The 20828-nt window shown below is 45.7% G+C and overlaps 1 protein-coding gene across 2 annotated transcripts in view; it reads left to right on the top strand.

Moving 5' to 3' along the window:
* The window catches only part of LIPA (lipase A, lysosomal acid type), a 128694-nt gene that overhangs the window by 96542 nt on the left and 11324 nt on the right, over window positions 1-20828 (top strand). For both annotated transcript variants that reach the window (XM_061402757.1, XM_061402756.1), the window contains exons 4-7: window positions 13764-13962; window positions 15106-15215; window positions 17750-17886; window positions 19936-20082. In XM_061402757.1, the coding sequence (XP_061258741.1) occupies window positions 13764-13962; window positions 15106-15215; window positions 17750-17886; window positions 19936-20082 (593 nt within the window). The remainder of the gene's footprint in view (window positions 1-13763; window positions 13963-15105; window positions 15216-17749; window positions 17887-19935; window positions 20083-20828) is intronic.

Below are 20828 nucleotides of genomic sequence, written 5' to 3'. Positions count from 1 at the left end.
CTCAGAGCCGCATAGGTTCTTCTCTGATGGTTTGCGTTTCCTTGGTCCACGGCCGAGCATGGCGCTGAGGTTCTGCCCTGTCCTTCACTCCCATCCTGGAGCAGTGTTGTCAGCGGTGCTAGTTTGGCTTATTTAAGCCAGATAGACAGAAAGAATACATAAAATCCTTCACACCCAGCTTGGAAGCTGGCTCATCCATGCCGCTTCGTCTCCCGACTTCCTCTTCTGTTAATAACACCCTCATTGTCCTAATGACCACGACCAGAAACTGCACAGTCACTCCTGACTCCCATCCTCCAGGAGCTGACAAGTCCTCTCTAGGCTCCCATGTTACATGGCTTCCGTTTAGCCTTTTCCTCTCTGCCAGGCCACCACCCTACCTTATGCTCTTGTGACTGCTTACCTGGCCATCTGAAATAAACTCAGAATCTGAGAGAGAAAGAATTTCAAAACAAGAATAGGGCTATTCATTTTGCTTATCTTTTAAGAGATTAATGCTCTTAATGCATAAGAGAATAATGCCATATATCTGTACTATTTATAAGTCATTACATGATCCTTTAAAACATAATTCATTTATCAAGAATGAAGTGAAGCTGCTCTTCCTACTCTTCTTTTTTTTTTAAATAATTTTTTTAAATTTATTTTTGACCGTCCAGGCTCTTTGTTGCTGTGTGGGCTTTTCTCTAGTTGTGATGAGCAGGGGCTACTCTCTCATTGTGGTTCGCAGGCTTCTCATTGCAGTGGCTTGTGGGCTCCCCTCATAGCTCAGTTGGTAAAGAGTCCACCTGCAATGCAGGAGACCCTGGAGAAGGGATAGGCTACCTACTCCAGTATTCTTGGGCTTCCCTTGTGCCTCAGCTGGTAAAGAATCTGCCTGTAATGTGGAAGACGTGGGTACGATCCCTGGGTGGGGAAGATCCCTTGGAGAAAAGAAAGGCTACCCACTCCAGTATTCTGGCCTGGAGAATTCCATGAACTTGTATAGTTCATGGTGTCACAAAGAATCAGACATGACTGAGTGACCTTCACTTTCAGTTTCACTTTTTTTCTGAGCACAGGCTCAGGGGGGCAGGCTTCAGTATTTGTGGCGAGTGGGCTCAGTAGTGGCTATGGTTTTTCCTGTGGTCATGTATGGATGTGAGAGTTGGACTATGAAGAAAGCTAAGTGCCAAAGAATTGATGCTTTTGAACTGTGGTGTTCGAGAAGACTCCTGAGAGTCCCTTGGACTGCAAGGAGATCCAACCAGTCCATTCTAAAGGAGATCAGCCCTGGGTGTTCTTTGGAAGGAATGATGCTGAAGCTGAAATTGGGCCACCTCATGCGAAGAGTTGACTCATTGGAAAAGACTCTGATGCTGGGAGGGATTGGGGGCAGGAGGAGAAGGGGACGACAGAGGATGAGATGGCTGGATGGCATCACCGACTCGATGGATGTGAGTTTGAGTGAACTCCGGGAGTTGGTGATGGACAGGGAGGCCTGGCATGTTGCGATTCATGGGGTCGCAAAGAGTTGGACACGACTGAGCCACTGAACTGAACTGAACTGGGCTCAGTAGTTGGGGCTCGAGGCCTCTAGAGCAGAGGCTCAGTAGTGGTGTCACACAGGCTTAGTTGCTCTGCCTGCTGAATGTGGGATATTCCCCGATCAGAGATTAAACCTGTTGCATTGACATGCAGATTCTCTACCACTGAGCCACCAGGGAAGCCCCTGCCCTTCTTAGTGTAGTTCATTTCTTTCTCAGTTTTTGTGTTAAGGGTAACAACCTTACCCCTGGGTTCAGGGATGCTAACAACCCTTCTATAGGTGGTTGCAAAGTTGGAGTTTCTGTGAGGGGACTAGGGTTGTGCTGTGCTGTGCTTAGTCCCTCAGTTGTGTCTGACTCTTTGCACCCTCATGGACTGTGGCCTGCCAGGCTCCTCTGTCCATGGGGATTCTCCAGGCAAGAATTCTGGAGTGGGTTGCCATATCCTCCTCCAGGGGATTTTCCCAACTCAGGGATTGAACCCAGGTCTCCAGCATTGCAAGCAAATTGTTTACTCTCTGAGCCCCCAGGGAAGCCCAAGAATACTGGAGTGGGTAGCCTGTCCCTTCTCCATCTTGCCAATGTCACCTCCATTACTTTATAGATACCACATTCCTTGTGGAACCTTAGTTAAAGCTGCATGGTGAGCATCTTTCAATCCTGTCTCAGTGGCCCCCTCCGATTTTATGTAGAGCCTCACTTGGGGATCATCAAAAGATTTTTATCACAGGCCTTGGCTGCATGACTCCTCTACCATGTCAACTGCTTTCCTTTCTGCCAACCTCCTTGTTCTCATCCATCTCATGTAGTTCTGCAGGATTAAGTTTCTTAGAGCCCAAGTATAATTATATGATACTGCCATTCAACAATCTTCATGAATATAATGAATAAAGATAACACCATTCCTTAATGTTGTGTCCTGGCTGATGTCTGTACTATTCACCGTCATTTTGTAGAGCAGTGGAGTTTTGAAGTTCACTTTGGGTGTGTGCAGAGAACTTCGTGAATCCCCAAGTTAGTGATTACAGTCATAGGATAGGATGTCTATGGTGTCTTCTTCTGTAGAATGGGATAGACTATCTCTTTCATCTGGTTTATGAGGAGTGCTTGAGAACCATTGATCTTTACCCATTGTCTAAGAAACATTTCTCATTGGCACAGATTTAAATTGGCACCATAGCCAAATTGCAAATGGTATCATTTAAGTTGTATCAGTTTGTAAGTATTAAAGAGTCACTCTTTCACACTCTCAAATCCAAATAATTTATTCCCCTTTTGCTAATTTCTCTCTGGGCCTCAGCTGGTGACTCAACCCATTGGAATGGTGATCACTGTGCCTACCATCTTCATTTCTACACATCCGTAAAAACGCTTTTTTCCCCACCCTTGCCACCCCACCCGGCTTAGTTGGCCACTCTGCCTGGTTGCTTGAGCAGGAAGGAGACCACTTCCTCTGAACTCCCAAAGGCCTTGCTGATACACCTCTTGAGGTCCTTGCCTTACTCTGCTGTGGGGTTGGCTTAGGTGTGTACTTCTCTCTACCTCGCCCCCAGTCCCTCCCACACCCACTTTTTGAAGGAGGAGGCTGCGTCTTTGTCATCTTTCTATTCTTCACAGCAATGAGCATGGCCGTATTGTCTGCATGGCTGGCCTCATTCAGAGGTGTATCTGGCAGTCATCAGAACTAGGATTCTGAGGGCGATGAAGGCAGCAGATCCTCTCTCAAGTAAAATAGAATAGACACTTGTGCACAGGTTTTATATTCAGATGCAGAGAGTTTATGAACCCAGTGGAGAATCCCCTGATTTAGACAATCATTTACAATCTGTCTAGTCAGACCTCTAATTCAGTTCAGTTCAGTCGTTCAGTCATGTCTGACTCTTTGCGACCCCATGAATCGCAGCACGCCAGGCCTCCCTGTCCATCACCAACTCCCGGAGTTTACTCAGACTCACGTCCATCGAGTCGGTGATGCCATCCAGCCATCTCATCCTCTGTCGTCCCCTTCTGCTCCTGCCCCCAAATCTCCCAGCATCAGAGTCTTTTCCAATGAGTCAACTCTTCGCATGAGATGGCCAAAGTATTGGAGTTTCAGCTTTAGCATCAGTCCTTCCAATGAACACCCAGGACTGATCTCCTTTAGGATGGACTGGTTAGATCTCCTTGCAGTCCAAGGGACTCTCAAGAGTCTTCTCCAACACCACAGTTCAAAAGTATCAATTCTTCGGCACTCAGCTTTCTTCACAGTCCAACTCTCACATCCATACATGACCACTGGAAAAACCATAGCCTTGACTAGACGGACCTTTGATGACAAAGTAATGTCTCTGCTTTTGAATATGCTGTCTAGGTTGGTCATAACTTTCCTTCCAAGGAGTAAGGTGGCTTGAAATGTGTATTTAGAAAGCTCTTGGTGACCAGTAGAGCATGTGTGGGCTGTTTCTCTGTGTTACACAACCTTCTTTCTCAAGTGTTGAGCTCCCCCTCCTTTACACTAATTCTGTAAGGGAATTGAAATTCAAAAATTCATCCTTTATAGGGAAGTGGTCATATTTTCATCTCCTGAGCCTTATTTCAGAAAGTCATGGGATGCTGGCACTGATCTCAGAGTCCTGCCTGAACCGAGGATTTGGAGAGCTTGCATTTTTAACGTAACTCCCTAGTGGATTCCAAGGTAAAATCCTAGGGTTTGGGAACTCGGGTTCTGGAGCAGTGCACCCTCATTTTACTGGGCAGGACAGTTAGGTTCAATGAGGGAAAGGAATTTGCTTTACATCAAAGGCTAGTGGCCCAGCCAGTCTGATTCCAGTTCAGTCAGTATTCTTTGAGCTGGAGTATGTGACCTTATGTGTTTAATAAGTAATGAGCAAATTGGATCTATGGGAGTCAAAATATTTATTTTATTTGGCTACAACACAGAAATAAAGGCCTTGTCCCAAATAGGTAAAATAGCAACAATATCAGTGAGGCAGACTTCTTGCTTAACTGCGAAATAAACTGTAAACTAAAGCAGCCATCAGATAAAGTGCCAGCAGTGAAAATTCATATCTGAAAAGCGGTGGTTCTACTGGCCTGATGAGTGAAGTGCATTCTGGAGTGTAATTGCCTTAGTGAAGAAACAGGCTCTCTGAACTTTGCCTTGGTAAAACTCCTCAGGGGTTGCCCATTGTACTTTTTGAGTTATAATTGAAAATACACAACCTGACTTGTGAGTTAGGTTTTGCAGGAAAAGGCCATCAGCCTGTGTTGTTGTTTTTTTTTTTTTTTAATTAATTTTGGTTATATGTTTTAGGATTCCATCCAATTTCTGAATTTTCTGTTCTTATATGTGATTCCTAAGGAAACCATTTCCAAAATGCAGTGCCCTGCCAAGCTAAACAGAGGCCTTGATCAACTAGGATGCAATTCCTCCCCCCGGGGTGGCATTGGGAAGACGTAGGGCCATCAGGCAGTGCCTGGACTTGTTGACTCTGGCTCTCTGAGCTCATGCCCTTGGACCTTGATGACGCACTGGGTGTGGGGCTGTGTTCAGACCCTCTGCCTAACTGAGTGCCGCGGGGCAGTGTCAGCTGCACAGCAGTTTTCTTTTGTATTTGCAGATTGGGGCCAGGAGCAGAGAGTCAGAGTGAAAGAGGAGATGCTTGGCTCAGCACCCTTTCTTCCCCTGGACTCCCTGTCTTCCTCCTGTCTAACCTCAGTGTTGTATCAGGGAGGAATTCCCCAGCCACTCACACCCAGTCAGGCCTCTGGCTACACATTCTCACAGCTCTCTGTGTGTTTCCCTCACAGCAGTTAAGACAGTTAAGACAATAAATAATAGTGTATTATGGGGGTGCGGAGAAGGCAATGGCACCCTACTCCAGTACTCTTGCCTGGAAAGTCCCATGAGCGGAGGAGCCTGGTGGGCTGCAGTCCATGGGGTCCCTAAGAGTCAGACACGACTGAGCGACTTCACTTTCACTTTTCACTTTCATGCATTGGAGAAGGAAATGGCAACCCACTCCAGTGTTCTTGCCTGGAGAATCCCAGGGACAGGGGAGCCTGGTGGGCTGCCGTCTATGGGGTCGCACAGAGTCGGACACGACTGAAGTGACTTAGCTTAGCTTAGCTTTTGTGGGTGATGATGCTTGTAATCTCTGGCTTCCCCACTAAACTGTGAGCTGTCGGAGGGCCCAGACCTTTTCTGATTATTTGATAATCTCTCCGGTCCAGGGCTTTAGTCTGCCTGTTAGTGCAGTCCTGGTCCTCCTGGGGCCTGGGTTGACCGAAGCATCTACACTTTATGATGACCACAGGGGGGTAGGATCCTCCTGAGCTCAGAGGCACGGCACCTCTGTTTAAAGGCAGGCTGTGGTAACAGAGAAGGGCATGGAAAGCAGAAAGGCAGTTTGGCATGGAGATAATGGGCACTTTAATGTCATGTGATCACACGGTTCCCAGCTCCACCATATACTAATTGTATCTGCATCCTGGGGCAAATTATTTCTTTTTTTCTATGCCTCAGAGACCCCATCTATAATGCGGGAAGAGTAACATAAATGGTCTAGCACCATCGTGGGTACATAGTAAGCTCTAATGAAGGCTGTGCCCTGAAAAGTGCACATGGTGTAACTGTGTGTGTGTGAATTTGTTGTTCTTGCTCTGTTGCTAAATTGTGTCTGACTCTTTGCCACCTCATGGACTGTAGCATGCCAGGCTTCCCTGTCTTCCACTATCTTCTGGAGTTTGCTCAAATTCATGTTCATTGAGTTGGTGATGCTGTCTAACCATCTCATCCTCTGTCACCCTTTTCTCCTCCTGCCTTCAGTCATTCCCACCATCAGGGTCTTTTCCAATGAGTTGGCTCTTCGCTTCAGGTGGCCAAAGTATTGGAGCTCCAGCTATAGTCCTTCCAGTTAATATTCAGGGTTGATTTCATTTAGGATTGACCAGCTTGATCTCCTTGCAGTCCAAAAGAATATCAAAGTCTTCTCCAGCACCACAATTCAAAAGCATCATTTCTTCAGAGCTCAGCCTTCTTTATGTTCCAGCTGTCACATCCATATGTGACTACTGGAAAATCCGTAGCTTTGAGTATGCACTGTTTTGTTTTTTTTTTCTTTCCTTTCCTTTCTTCATTCCTTCACTATTGCATTTATTTATCAAATTTCCCTGCCGTGAGCACCACATGGCAGACTCAGCATCAGGTGCCACAGATGCTGCAGTGGATGAGACAGAATGGTTTCTGCCTTCTTGTTGCTTAGCAATCATCGTGACCATGGCTACCGCTGGGGAGAGAGGCGCCCTGAGGACGGGGTATTTTTCTTCCCTGCTCTGTGATCCCAGCACTGTTGTGTTCCTTCCTGCTGAGGGTCATGACCTTTCTAGCAGGGTGACTGTGAAATGTGAGTGCAGTGACTTCCCTAGTGGCTCAGACTTTAAAGAATCTGCCTGTAATGCAGGAGACCTGGGTTCAGTCTCTGGGTTGGGAAGATCCCCTGGAGGAGGGAATGGGAACCCACTCCAGTATTCTTGCCTGGAAAACCCCATGGACAGAGGAGCCTGGCAGGCTACAGTCCATGGGATTGCAGAGAGTCCTGACCTGGGATTGCCAGCTGTGTAATTCTGCACAGATAACTTAGCTACACTGTACCTCAGAGTCCTTATCTTAAAAATGAGGGTAAAAGCTAGTACCCAACTATTTCCTTAAATTCCTATTGCTGCTATAACAAACCACCACAAACTTAGTGGCTTAAAACAGCACAGATTTTTTTTATCTTACTGTTCTGCTGGTCACAAGTCCTAAGATCAAGGTAGGGCTGTCTGCTAGAGGCACTTGGGAAAGATCCCTTTTCTTGCTTTTTCCAGAATCTGGAAGCTACCCCCCTTACCTGCCCCATTCTCTATCCTCAAAGCCAATAGCATTTTCTAGTTTCTCTCTCATTCTGACCCTCTTAGAGGGACCCTAGTGGTTACACTGGGGCTACTGGATAACCTAGGATGATACCCCATCTTAAAATTCTTAATCACATCTGCAAAGTTCCTTTTGCCACATGAGGTAACATGTTCACAGGTTCCAAGAATTAGGAATGGGTTTCCCCAGTGGCTCAGTGGTAAAGAAGCCACCTGCCAATTCAGGAGATGTGGGTTTGATCCCTGGGTTGGGAAAATCCCCTGGAGAAGGAAATGGCAACCCACTCCAATATTTTTGCCTAGAAAATCCCATGGATAGAGGAGCCTGGCCGACTATGGTCCATGGGATCTCAAAAGAGTCAGACACAACTTAGAGACTAGACAACACAACATCTTTGATGGGCCACCGTGTAGCCTGCTGCCCCAGCTCAGCAAGATGCATGGTTTCTTATCTGAGACGGTGCATGTAGCATGGTGCCTGACCCAGTCAACTCTTAGTGCGCTCCTACTGTAACTGAGATTATGTTACCGTGGCCAAAGAATGCCCGTTCATGTTGTCTTTCTTCACAGAGCTGTTCTAATAATAATTAATTATAGTAGTACATTTATTAGTATTATTATTATGAGTCAGTATTATTTATCAACCACTGTGTCATCCCCCACTTTAGATAAGAACATCTATATTCCAGAGAGATTGAGTAAATCCTATAGGGCTTCATACCCAGTAAGAACCACAGTCTGTTTCATGCCAATGTCCTGATCTTTGTGATCTGCTCCTCCACCTCCTCCTTTCAGTTCTTCATTGGACCTCAGCTGAGTTCTCACAGCGGTTTCCAGGGTGGTGGAGGCACACTGCCCTGGTAGAGAAGGCCAGTGCCTTGGGAGGTGGGAGGAACTTCTGTAGGCACCCAGTCATCTTCGTCTTGTGAGGCTGTGGGCTCAGCAGATTCATTTTTGAAGCCTGAGTAATCCCTTCTGGGCTCCCACCCACGTTTGGCCCTATCAGGGCCATCACGGGACTGCATCTCTTTGCTGGCTCTGTGCTGACTACGTAGGTAACCGATAAAGTCACTCACCCTCTCTGGGCTAAAGGTGCCCGGAGGCCTTTTCCTCAGCCTGCAGCCCTCGTACGGCCAGTTTGGACAAATTCACAGTAGGGCTCTTCAGGAAAGACAGCCCTTGTCCCGCTGTGTTGGTCTGTTGCTCAGACAGACCAGGCTGCAGGTGCTGGCATGCGTGGATAGGCTGGTCCTTGGGAGAATCGCCTGTGTACAGAGGGGTGCACAGTAATAGCTAGCTGTTACTTCAGTTAGCTTCTCTCAGCAGGATGAAGAGAAATCTGATTAAAGTAATTCACTGGAAGATGAGAATGACAGTAGGCTTAACCCTCCTGGAGAGAAACTTCTTTTTCCAGCAAATCCTTGACTGGTGGCGGGTTGGAGGAGATGACATCGTGCCTTCCTTCCTCCGCCTGCCCCATCTCATGGGAGCCAGGTAGGAGCAGGTAGGAGAAGCTGGCAGACAGGTGGGTAGGCCTGTCACAGTGCCCTTGTCTGTTCTGCTGCCGTTTTGCATTCGCTAAATGTCAAAGGGAAGGAACAGGCAGTTCAGCACGTATTTTCCACCCTGGGCCTGGGTTTGTTAGTATTTTCTCTTTGTTGGTGGCCCACCATGTCTCCTGGAGTCACAGGCATGGGAAGCCCAGTGGGGTATATTCTCTGTGGCTTCTTCCTCGGAGGCCCCTTTCGTGCTGGGAGGAAGGGGAGCTGACCCTACGTGCAAGGATATGCGCCCCTGAAGGAAGTCCTTCATATCGCCTCTGTGCCCAGATCAGATAAGGCACCACGCCCTGCCAGTGGTTCCCCAAACCCCTGTGATTCAGCGCTTTTTCAGTGCCCTCTGGGGTCCCGTCTGGCTGAGGCCCCGGATACAATGTCAGGTCTCTGCAGATCCACGCGGCTGAGCCCTTTGTGGGGAGTCTGTCTGTCACTTGAGATTCGTCTCAACTCTTCCTCTCCTGGCGGAGTGAAATTTATCTTTCCTCTGAGTTTTACTGTGTGGTAGTCTAGCCCCTTCCACACTGGGCTGGAGGGTAATCGTGTCTGTCTCCTTGACTAGAATGAAGCTCCATGGAGAAGGGAGCACTGCTTACCCACTTTCTTATCCCTGAAGCTAGCTCAGTGACTGCCACAGAGTATGTACCAGGACAGAAAATGTAATGTGTGTTTTGAATCACTTGATGTTTTTTTGTTGTTGTTTTTTTTTTTTTTTTTACTTCCAGTGCTTTGCTTATTATCCAGTGAAACTCTCAGTGAACATTCCTCAAATGATTGAAAAGGACATAGCTGAGAGGCTTGAGGTTGCTGTCAGGCGGAGCCGTTTCTCAACCATGTGCTTCTCCATGCCAGCCCCTTTCCTCCCCTGTTGGCATTTCCCAGGAGAAAGCTGTGGGGTCTGCCCTCCCCTTTGCAGTTCTTGGCCCAGATCCTCCAGATTTGAAAACACCTGACTTTGAAAGATCAGATTCACTCCTTTCTTCCTGTCTGGTTTCACCTTTGTATCTGTGGTTCATTAGGCTTTTGGATCCAGCTTGAAGTGAGGGATGGGGGAACCCTAAAAAACAAAAAGAGAATTAGAAAAAAACCTGACTTTGATCCACTCCCATCCCCTGTGACAGGTATCTTAACAAGTCACTGAGTTTTCTCTACCACATCCTCCCCTGCTTAAAACAAGATATTCCCATTTGAATGCAGAGTTCCAAAGAATAGCAAGGAGAGATAAGAAAGGCTTCCTCAGCGATCAATGCAAAGAAATAGAGGAAAACAACAGAATGGGAAAGACTAGAGATCTCTTCAAGAAAATTAGAGATACCAAGGGAACATTTCATGCAAAGATGGGCTCGATAAAGGACTCGAAATGGTATGGACATAACAGAAGCAGAAGATATTAAGAAGAGTTGGCAAGAATACACAGAATTGTACAAAAAAGATCTTCACGACCCAGATAATCACGATGGTGTGATCACTCACCTAGAGCCAGACATCCTGGAATGTGAAGTCAAGTGAGCCTTAGGAAGCATCACTATGAACAAAGCTAGTGGAGGTGATGGAATTTCAGTGGAGCTCTTTCAAATCCTGAAAGATGATGCTGTGAAAGTGCTGCACTCAATATGCCAGCACATTTGGAAAACTCAGCAGTGGCCACAGGACTGGAAAAGGTCAGTTTTCATTCCAATCCCAAAGAAAGGAAATGCCAAAGAATGCTCAAACTACCGCACAATTGCACTCATCTCACACGCGAGTAAAGTAATGCTCAAAATTCTCCAGGCCAGGCTTCAGCAATACGTGAACCGTGAACTTCCAGATGTTCAAGCTGGTTTTAGAAAAGGCAGAGAGCAAATTGCCAACATGTGCTGGATCATCGAAAAAGCAAGAGAGTTCCAGAAAAACATCTATTTCTGCTTTATTGACTATGGCAAAGCCTTTGACTGTGTGGATCACAATAAACTGGAAAATTCTGAAAGAGATGGGAATACCAGACAACCTGACCTGCCTCTTGAGAAACCTATATGCAGGTCAGGAAGCAACAGTTAGAACTGGACATGGAACAACAGACTGGTTCCAAATAGGAAAAGGAGTATGTCAAGGCTGTATATTGTCACCCTGCTTATTTAACTTATATGCAGAGTACACCTGGAGAAGGCAATGGCACCCCACTCCAGTACTCTTGCCTGGAAAATCTCATGGACGGAGGAGCCTGGTGGGCTGCAGTCCATGGGGTCGCTAGCAGTCGGACACGACTGAGCGACTTCACTTTCACTTTTCACTTTCCTGCATTGGAGAAGGAAATGGCAACCCACTCCAGTGTTCTTGCCTGGAGAATCCCAGGGACAGGGGAGCCTGGTGGGCTGCCGTCTATGGGGTCGCACAGAGTCGGACACGACTGAAGTGACTTAGTAGCAGCAGCAAAGTACATCGTGAGAAATGCTGGGCTGGAAGAAACACAAGCTGAAATCAAGATTGCTGGGAGATATATCAATAATCTCAGATATGCAGATGACACCATCCTTATGGCAGAAAGTTAAAAGAAACTAAAAAGCCTCCTGATGAAAGTGAAAGAGGAGAGTGAAAAAGTTGGCTTAAAGCTCAGTATTCAGAAACCAAAGATCATGGCATCTGGTCTGATCACTTCATGGAAAATAGATGGGGAAACAGTGGAAACAGTGTCAGGCTCCAAAATCACTGCAGATGGTGATTGCAGCCATGAAATTAAAAGACACTTACTCCTTGGAAGGAAAGTTATGACCAACCTAGACAGCATATTAAAAAGCAGAGATATTACTTTGCCAATAAAGGTCCATATAGTCAAGGCTATGGTTTTTCCAGTGGTCACGTATGGATGTGAGAGTTGGACTGTGAAGAAAGCTGAGCGCCGAAGAATTGATGCTTTTGAACTGTGGTGTTGGAGAAGACTCTTGAGAGTCCCTTGGACTGCAAGGAGATCCAACCAGTCAGTCTATCCTAAAGGAGACCAGTCCTGGGTGTTCATTGGAAGGACTGATGCTGAGGCTGAAAGTCCAATACTTTGGCCACCTGTTGACTCATTGGAAAAGACTCTGATGCTGGGAAGGATTGGGGGCAGGAGGAGAAGGGGACGACAGAGGATGAGATGGCTGGATGGCATCACCGACTCGATGGACATGAGTTTGGGTGAACTCCAGGAGATGGTGATGGACAGGGAGGCCTGGCGTGCTGCGATTCATGGGGTCACAAAGAGTCAGACATGACAGCGACTAAACTGAACTGAACTGCAGTCCAGGTACCTGGGTTGTTTCATTTTGAAACAATTTTCTTTGTTTCTTTTTCTGTTACACACAGACTCCTTTTAACCATGGATTGCAATAGAGGTTGTTTTAGGCAAGGCCAAGTCCATGGAAATTCAAAATGTGGGGTAAATACAAGTTTTGGGAAACCCTTCCATACATTACAGAGCAAGCGGTCTGGGAACGTTGTAAGCCTCATACAGGGGTAAATGGCAGCTTCGGGGTTCAGTAGAAGTATTTGCAGATGTTGTTGAAAGCCCCTTAGCTGCCATAATTGGCCCCTCGGCTCACCGTGTGTGGTGGGCACATGCCTGAGTTGGCAGCCTGCACTTCTGGGCTTCACGGTCACCTCTTGCAAAAGCATCTGTGGCTCCTAATTGCTTGTGGGAATCCAGAACTTATTTACTGGTGGCGTTTAAAGAGTTTACTGGTATATCTTCAAGTTGCCAACTCGACGTTTTAAAAATCCTTTGAACCTTCTGGGGGGATAGGGAGGGAAGTATAGAGAGATTTCAGAGGCATTTGAAATATTCCCTCAAGAAAAGGTAGGGAGCTGACTCCTGGTCCCCACAAACTGGCGCCTGCCTCCCGGTCCTGCTCAGTCCTAGCTGCCCCACCCTTTATGCTGCTCTCCCCTCCTCAGTTCTCCCACACCCACTGGAGCCCATCCTCCTTTCTCAAGACTCTGCCCTGCGAAATTGGCTACTACGCAGCCTCAGGTTTTCCATTAAGGATCTGAAGAGGCACAGGTTGGAACCAGCAGCTAGGAGTTTTGCTCCCTGTGTGCTAACCTCCTGCCTTCCCTTAACCCTCCCCAGCAGACACCACCGAGCACAGACGCTCCTTCTGTTAGTGAGGACCAGCCCCAGAGCCTCTTGGAACAAGGCAGTGCTGCCCCACTGGTCCCTAAGGTCTTTCCTTGGTCAGCCTGACTTCCTGGTCTTTTAATGTCCAATCATCTTTCCCATGACCTTCGTGATAGCTCAGTTGGTAAAGAATCCACCTGCAATGCAGGATGCCCCGGTTCAAATCCTGGGTGAGGAAGATCCACTGGAGAAGGAATAGGCTAACCGTTCGTGGGCTTCCCTTGTGGCTCAGCTGGTAAAGAATCTGCCTGCAATGTGGGAGACCTGGGTTCGATCCCTGGGTTGGGAAGATCCCTTGGAGAAGGAAAAGGCTACCCACTCTAGTAGTCTGGCCTGGAGAATTCTATGGACTGTATAGCCAAGGGGTCGCAAAGAGTGGGACACAGATGAGCAACTTTCACTTTCCCTTTCCCACGGCCCAGTACCAAAACACCTTTGATGGGTGAGAAGTGTCTTCATGTGCCCAAGAAAAACAGCTCCCACGCTCTCTTCACACATTATGTACAGTACAGTTACCCCTGAATGGTAACACCACCTTGGTCTTTTGTTTCTGTTCCATTATTTGCTTTGTGATCTTTTGCGACTTATCTGGTTAGCATGATATCATGTCAGTTTTGAAGCTTTGTGCTGCTAACTCTACACATGATTGCCTTCCAGGTCCCAAACCAGTGGTGTTCCTGCAGCATGGCTTGCTGGCAGACTCTAGCGACTGGGTCACAAACCTGCCCAACAGCAGCCTGGGCTTCATCCTGGCAGATGCTGGTTTTGACGTGTGGATGGGGAACAGCAGGGGAAACACCTGGTCTCGGAAACACAAGACTCTTTCAGTTTCTCAGGATGAATTCTGGGCCTTCAGGTATCTTTTGAGTCGATTATGGCAGGGGTCTATTTCCTTGGTACCCTCAGTGTAAACACTGGGGAGGCTAATAGATGGGGAATTCAAGACCATATGACAGGAAACCGATGGTTTATGGAAGGTTCTACCCTTAACCTTCTCCCTTCCTTCATAAACGTGTACTCCAAATATGAGGAATTTAATAAATAGCAGTAAGGTAAATTATAAATAAATGGTTACATTGAAGGATTAGATTCAGTAAGGAGTTTTTAGTTATTTTGGCATTCCTGGTGGTGTGGGTTCTGCTGAGTAAATTGTGTCCCATAACCTTCTCCTTTCCTTCATAAACATGTCCTCCAAGTGTTCACTTTTCTTATTTCCAGAAGTTCTCTTCTCTCTTTAATTCCAGCTGGACCAGTTAATCACTGCATGACATTAGGCATGCATGCGGCATGCTCTGTGTCTGTAAAATGGTGATAATAAATACCTATCTTGTAAGGTCACTGGGGGCTTAACAGAGAAGATGCAAGCTGGAAAGAGACTGGCAGAGAGCCTGACACGTTGGGAGTGGTGGTAACAGCACGCGTGCACACGGGCTCAGGGCTGTGTCCCCAAACCAGGCGTTGGAGAAAGTCAGCACCAGGGACTCCTTTGGGCTTGCTTCCCATTTGTAATACCAGAACCTACCCAAGGCCGTAAAACACAAGAATGAGAGCTTTTTACCAAAGGCCTGTCCAGGAATATATTTGTTGTTACATTATTTGTAATAGCAAAAAGTTGCAAACTCCCAAATGCCCATCAGCAGTGAATGGACAAATAAAGTGTGATGTATTGACACAGTCACCAACCGACAGCTATATGCGATGGCAGAGATGAAATCTGATGCAGAAAGATGCACACTGTTTGACCCCATTCATAGAAAATTTCAAAAATGGATCACACTCTGAAAAATGAGGAAAGCGGTTATTTTCAGGAGGCATGGTTATCAAGAAGCCCAGAGAGGCTTCTGCAATCCGGTGATGTTCAGTTTTCTGCACTCAGGGCTGGTGTACCCAGCTGTGTTCAGCTTGTAATGACTCATCAGACCCACACACTTGTTATTTGTATTCTGTTGTATTTGTGTACAATGTCTCCATGAAAGGTTTCCTTTTTTTTGGATTACAGTTTTGATGAGATGGCAAATTATGACCTACCAGCTGCAATTAACTTCATTCTGAATAAAACTGGCCAAGAACAACTGTATTATGTGGGTCATTCTCAAGGCACCACAATAGGTATGTATATAGTAAAAATGGAAGGTGGATAAAATGTCTTGTTACAGAATTTGTGTTTGACCTTAAAAGTGAAATATTAAAAAATGGTTAGTTCAGATGGAGTTTTATGTTTGTTTTTTAATGCCAAGCAGAAATAGTGAAAAAGGCAAAGAATTTTTGTAAAACCGAGTCTTCTCTGGAAATTCAGACTTAAACATAAATAGGTAAACATGCTGTATATGGCTCCCTTGATTGAAGGAATTAATGTAAGCCACAGCCTATTACGGGGCTTCCCAGGTAGCACTAGTGGTAAAGAATCCACCTGCCAATGCAGGAGAAACAGGAGATACAAGAGATGTGGGTTCAAGTCAGGAAGATCCCCTGGAGCAGGAAATGGCAACCCGCTCCAGTATTCTTGCCTGGAAAATTCCATGACAGAGGAGCCTGGCGCGCCACAGTCCAGGGGGCCACTGAGTAGGACATGACTGAGCGCGCACACACGCATATTACATATCTTCCTAGTTAAATACTATGGGGATGTGAGAGGGCAGACAGACAACAAGGAGTTGTATAAATGTAGGAGCTTTTATAAAGAAAACAAGGAAATATGCTGATTTTTAAAAGTGAAGTAGACTAAACTAATTATAAGGATGCCATAATATGCTTTATTTACAGTTTTTAAAAGTCACATGCATTTTTAATTTATGCTGATGATAAAAGTAATATGGGTTCATTGTAACAGAAACAAAATTTAGCAAAGTTTCAAGAAAAAAAAGAATTGCCCATAATTTGAGCAAACGAGTTCCCCTGAATACGGACTAGAGACCTGTGTCATAATTGGTTTAATTCCCTCTTTAAGGGTAAGTTATGACTAATATCTTTGTGTTCCTATTACACAATCTCCTTAGAATACTTCTCTAGAAGAAAACTATGATATGAAAGGTAAAAATACTTTAAAGTGTCTCCAGATATGTGGTCAAGCAGCCTTGCTCTCATTACCACCCCTCCGCTCTTAGCCAGCTTGAGAGCCTTCAAGCAAAAAGTGACACGGACATAACTGCTCTTCTTATTAATGGACTTAACCGCTTTTTCGTCTATATTCCTTCTTCCTTGACTTGTTTATTTGTGTCCTTTGCTCCACTGCTTTCAAAGTTGACATTCTGGGGCCAAGTTTAAGGCAAGAAGTGACCCAAAAGGATGCTAAAAGATATTTTAGAGCTGCTGCTGCTAAGTTGCTTCAGTCGTGTCTGACTCTGTGCGACCCCATAGACGGCAGCCCACCAGGCTCCCCCGTCCCTGGGATTCTCCAGGCAAGAACACTGGAGTGGGGTGCCATTGCCTTCTTCATTTTAGAGCTAGAGAATTCTAAATGTGTAAGTTCCTTTTGAGTCCATAGTGATTGCTTTGAGTACCTTTGTATATCATTCTTAGTGATGAAGGGATGGGGACCAGGGGTGGAGCTATTAGGAATACAGTCTTCAGTCTGGCTTACATCATAAAGGAATGGGAAACATCTCCTGGTTCTAGCAACTTGGATTTCTTCCAGTGTATATCTAGGTTGAAAATCGAAACAAGCACTTAACAAATACTTGATTTACTGATTTAACCAAACTCAGTGTGTGCACACGTAGGTGTCTGTGTGTGCATGTGTGCTCAGTCGTGTCCAAATCTTAGCAACCCCATGGACTGTAAGCCCTCCAGGCTCCTCTGACCATGGAATTTTCCAGGCTAGAATACTGGAGTCGGTAGGTAGCCATTCCATTCTCCAGGGGATCTTCCCAACCCAGGGATCGAACCCGTGTCTCTGGAGTCTCTTGCGTTGGCAGGCAGATTCTTTACCACTGTGCCACCTGGGAAGCTACATAGGCTTTCAGAGGCCCTCATTTCTAGAGTTTTGCTTCCTGGCATCGCTTGCATAGATAATCAACAAGGACCTACTGTATAGCACAGGGAACCACACTCAGTATCTAGTGAAAGTGAAAGTCACTCAGTCATGTCCAACTCTCGACCCCATGGACCATACAGTCCAAGGAATTCTCCAGGCCAGAATACTGGAGTGGGTAGCTAGCTGTTCCCTTCTCCAGGGTATCTTCCCAGCCCAGGGATCAAATCCAGGTGTCCCACATTGCAGGCAGATTCTTTACCAGCTGAGCCACCAGGGAAGCCCAAGAATACTAGAGTGGGCAGCCTATCCCTTTTCCAGCAGATCTTCCCGACCCAGGAATTGAACCGGGGTCTCCTGCATTTCAGGTGGATTCTTTACCAGCTGAGCTACCAGGGAAGCCCAGTGTGGGAGACCTGGGTTTGGTCCCTGAGTTGGGAAGATCCTCAGAGAAGGGATCGGCTATCCACTCCAGTATTCTGGCCCGGAGAATTCCATGGACTGTATAGTCCCTGGGGTTGCAAAGAGTCGGGCACAACAACCTGAACGACCTTCACTATTATTTGCATGGTTCTCAAGGTGCCACTGGAGGGCAGCATGCACACCCAGCCTTGCCTTTGCAGAGGGGAGTCCTGGAAGATGGAATTCTGTTCTTTTCCTTTTGTTCTCACAGGTTTTATAGCGTTTTCACGGATCCCCGAGCTGGCCAAAAAGATTAAGATGTTTTTTGCCCTGGCTCCTGTGGCTTCAACCGAGTTCATGACTGGTCCTGTAGTTAAATTAGCACAAATTCCAGAACTTTTTCTCAAGGTATTTGGACCCACCCCACCCCCACTCCCTTCCTTCACAGATTTCCTTTGGTGCTGAAGAACTGGCCTTTAGTGGAAGAATGTGTCTTCCTCCCCCACCAATGGAGTAGCGGGTTTCCTTCTTTCCATGATTTTTCTTCCCTGCTTCACCCCTACTTCCAGATCCTAGGGAGTCAGGGAAGGTATCCTTAACTCTACACTGGAGCCTCCTGTTCTCATGGTTAACATATCAGTGCAGCGCCCTACCTGCCAAGAAAGAGAGCACGAGGAAGACCAGGAGAAAGGCAGCTTAAACCTCCTTGAAGTTGCCCTCTATTCCATAGGATGGGCCTGAGCGTAGAGGAATAGGCAGGAAGTGGGAGATGGGAGCGTCCACGTGCCTGACGTTGGCCACACTGATGGTGATCTAAAGACACAGTTCCTATTATATTTTATTATATGACCCCTATGCGCGGGCTGATAACGTCATCAGAGATCAATGCGTGAAGCCCCCAAGCTGTACTCAGGGAGGCAGTAATTTTTACGAGAAGTTGAGAACCAGCTGAGGCCAGATGCACTATCTATATTCTGGACATGATACATTTATACACACACATTTGAAACCCCATACAGGAATATACCCTTAATGTATACATATCTCTTGGCCATTTAAGAAGTATGTTCACAGGACATACAGACCCTCCTCTGACCTCAGAACCCAGATTCTCTGTACCAGTGGTCAGACAGGCAGATAAGACATGGGTCCCTCTAACCAGACTTATTTTAAGTACCTTGGATAATAGAAGCTTCAGTTTTCATTATAAACAATTAGAGATTACAAAGTACCTTCAACTACCAAGGCTTCTCCTAGTACTTTCCTCATGGTGCTCAGTTTGGGGTCTTTTCCTATGGACCTTGTGGGTGAATTTACATACCTGTATAGGTCCAGAGAGAAACATATTTTTTTAACGTATGCAACTGTGTAACTCGAGTACCTTGATAAAGACCCTGTTTCCAAATATGTCACATAGTGAGATAAAAGGAATGTCTTTTGGGGAAGGGACACAATTCAACCCATAAAACTGCCTTTATAAGCATTTGAATTTTTCATTCTGCTTATCCTTCTGGATAGGCATTAGCAAAAGTGTAAATTACAAGGAGATACTTTGAGTTCACTATAAGGAAGATCTTTTTCCTGTTTCATGGTATGTACATCTGTGAAGATCTGCCTGGAAGGCATGGTGATTACCCCAGAAATACTTGAGCACAGGTCCAGGGGCCATTGATCAAGCCTGCTGTACACGAGGAGTCAGCAAACATTTTCTGTAAATATTTTTGGCTTTATGGGTCACATCATTGCCATTGCAACCACCGAGCTCTGCCATTATTATGTGAGACAGTGTGTAAAGAGATAAGCTCAGCTGTGTTCTCATAAAGCTTTATAAAAACGGCATGCTGACAGAGGAGGCATGGGGCTTTATTGCTTAATGGGTACAGAGTTTCAGTCCGAGACGCTAAAAGAATTCTGAAGACCGATAGTGGTGATGGTCACACAACACTGTGAATGTACTGATGCGGAACTGAACACAGAAAAAAGGTTCAAATGGTAAATTTTATATCAAATATTAAAAAGCCCCCAAAAGGAGTGGGCAGGATTTGGCGCACTGGCCAGTAGAATTGGATTAGACATATGTGTTCTAAGGAAACACATTGCTGACCAATTACAGTTTCATCTGTTTCTCAGAAGTCACTAGCCATCTATCAACGTCAGATGAAACCTTCTGGGGATGGCCCTGGGATGAGGGATCATTCAGGCCCTTTCCCTCTGTAAAAGCCTTCTGTGGACCTATTTGATTCGCTGCCTTCATTTTTGCATTTGAGACTTTCACACGTGTCATATCTGCTGTTGCCTTAGTAAGCACATCACCCAGGAATCCTGGTTTGCATGACTGGTTGCCCTTTCTCGTCTGAGTCCCTCTGTGGAGATAGGTGGCATGTATCTGCTTGTGAGGCGGGACATGGAGGCCGCTACATCATAATGAAATGCTGAGACAGTCTTTTTATTTTATAGGATTTATTTGGGATCAAAGAATTTTTTCCACAGAATACGTTTTTGAAGTGGCTGAGTACCCATATGTGCACTCATGTCATTCTGAAGGAGCTTTGCGGAAATGTCTTTTTTGTTCTGTGTGGATTTAATGAGAGAAATCTGAATATGGTATGTATGTTTACAATAACACTTGTTTTAAACTTTCAGAGGTTTTATTTTATCTGTGAATATGTGTCTTTGTGTTGGAGGATGTGGGAGAGGCAGGAGTGACCTCAGTAGAGCTCTCAAGAATCTCATTGCAGAGGCACGAGAAGCCACCTTGGCAGGTGCCTGAAGCACCATCTGCGGCCAGCCTCTGGCCAGTGCTTGTCGGGTTCCTGTCTTGCACCTGTGTGAAAACTATGCAATGAGGAGATTGCTCATCATCTAAATTCTGATATTTATATTTTTTAAGAAATTTTTTCTTTAAAATAATAGACACATTTAGCTGTGTTTAACTTTTGGAATGTCCACTGATACACAAACACCCATTTATATACATTTACTTATTTATTTTATAAAATGTAAACCCTTGGCCAGCAATGTGCTGATGTATTGTAATTACAAGTTACATTTGTAATTTATTGAGTTATCGTTTGAAAATAAGTTTTAAAATTCTGAAGTGAAGACTCAAGGACATTTTTAAGGGATGTTGATTTTTCTGATGAATAAAAAGCAGGGTGTGATTGTCATAGAAAACTTTGGAAATTCAGAAAAACATGCAGAAGAAAATAGAAATGACCAGTGATCTCAGCTGGTAAGCACCACAGTTGCAATGTTGCTGTATTTCCTTTGTGTGTGTGTGATTATGCATATTTTTATAGGATGTATTAATACTTGTGGTCAAAGAATTTTTTCCGGCTCTCAATCTCATG

This window comes from Bos javanicus, chromosome 26 (assembly GCF_032452875.1).
Source record: "Bos javanicus breed banteng chromosome 26, ARS-OSU_banteng_1.0, whole genome shotgun sequence".
NCBI lineage: Eukaryota > Metazoa > Chordata > Mammalia > Artiodactyla > Bovidae > Bos > Bos javanicus.
This window is presented reverse-complemented; position numbering and strand designations above follow the sequence as displayed.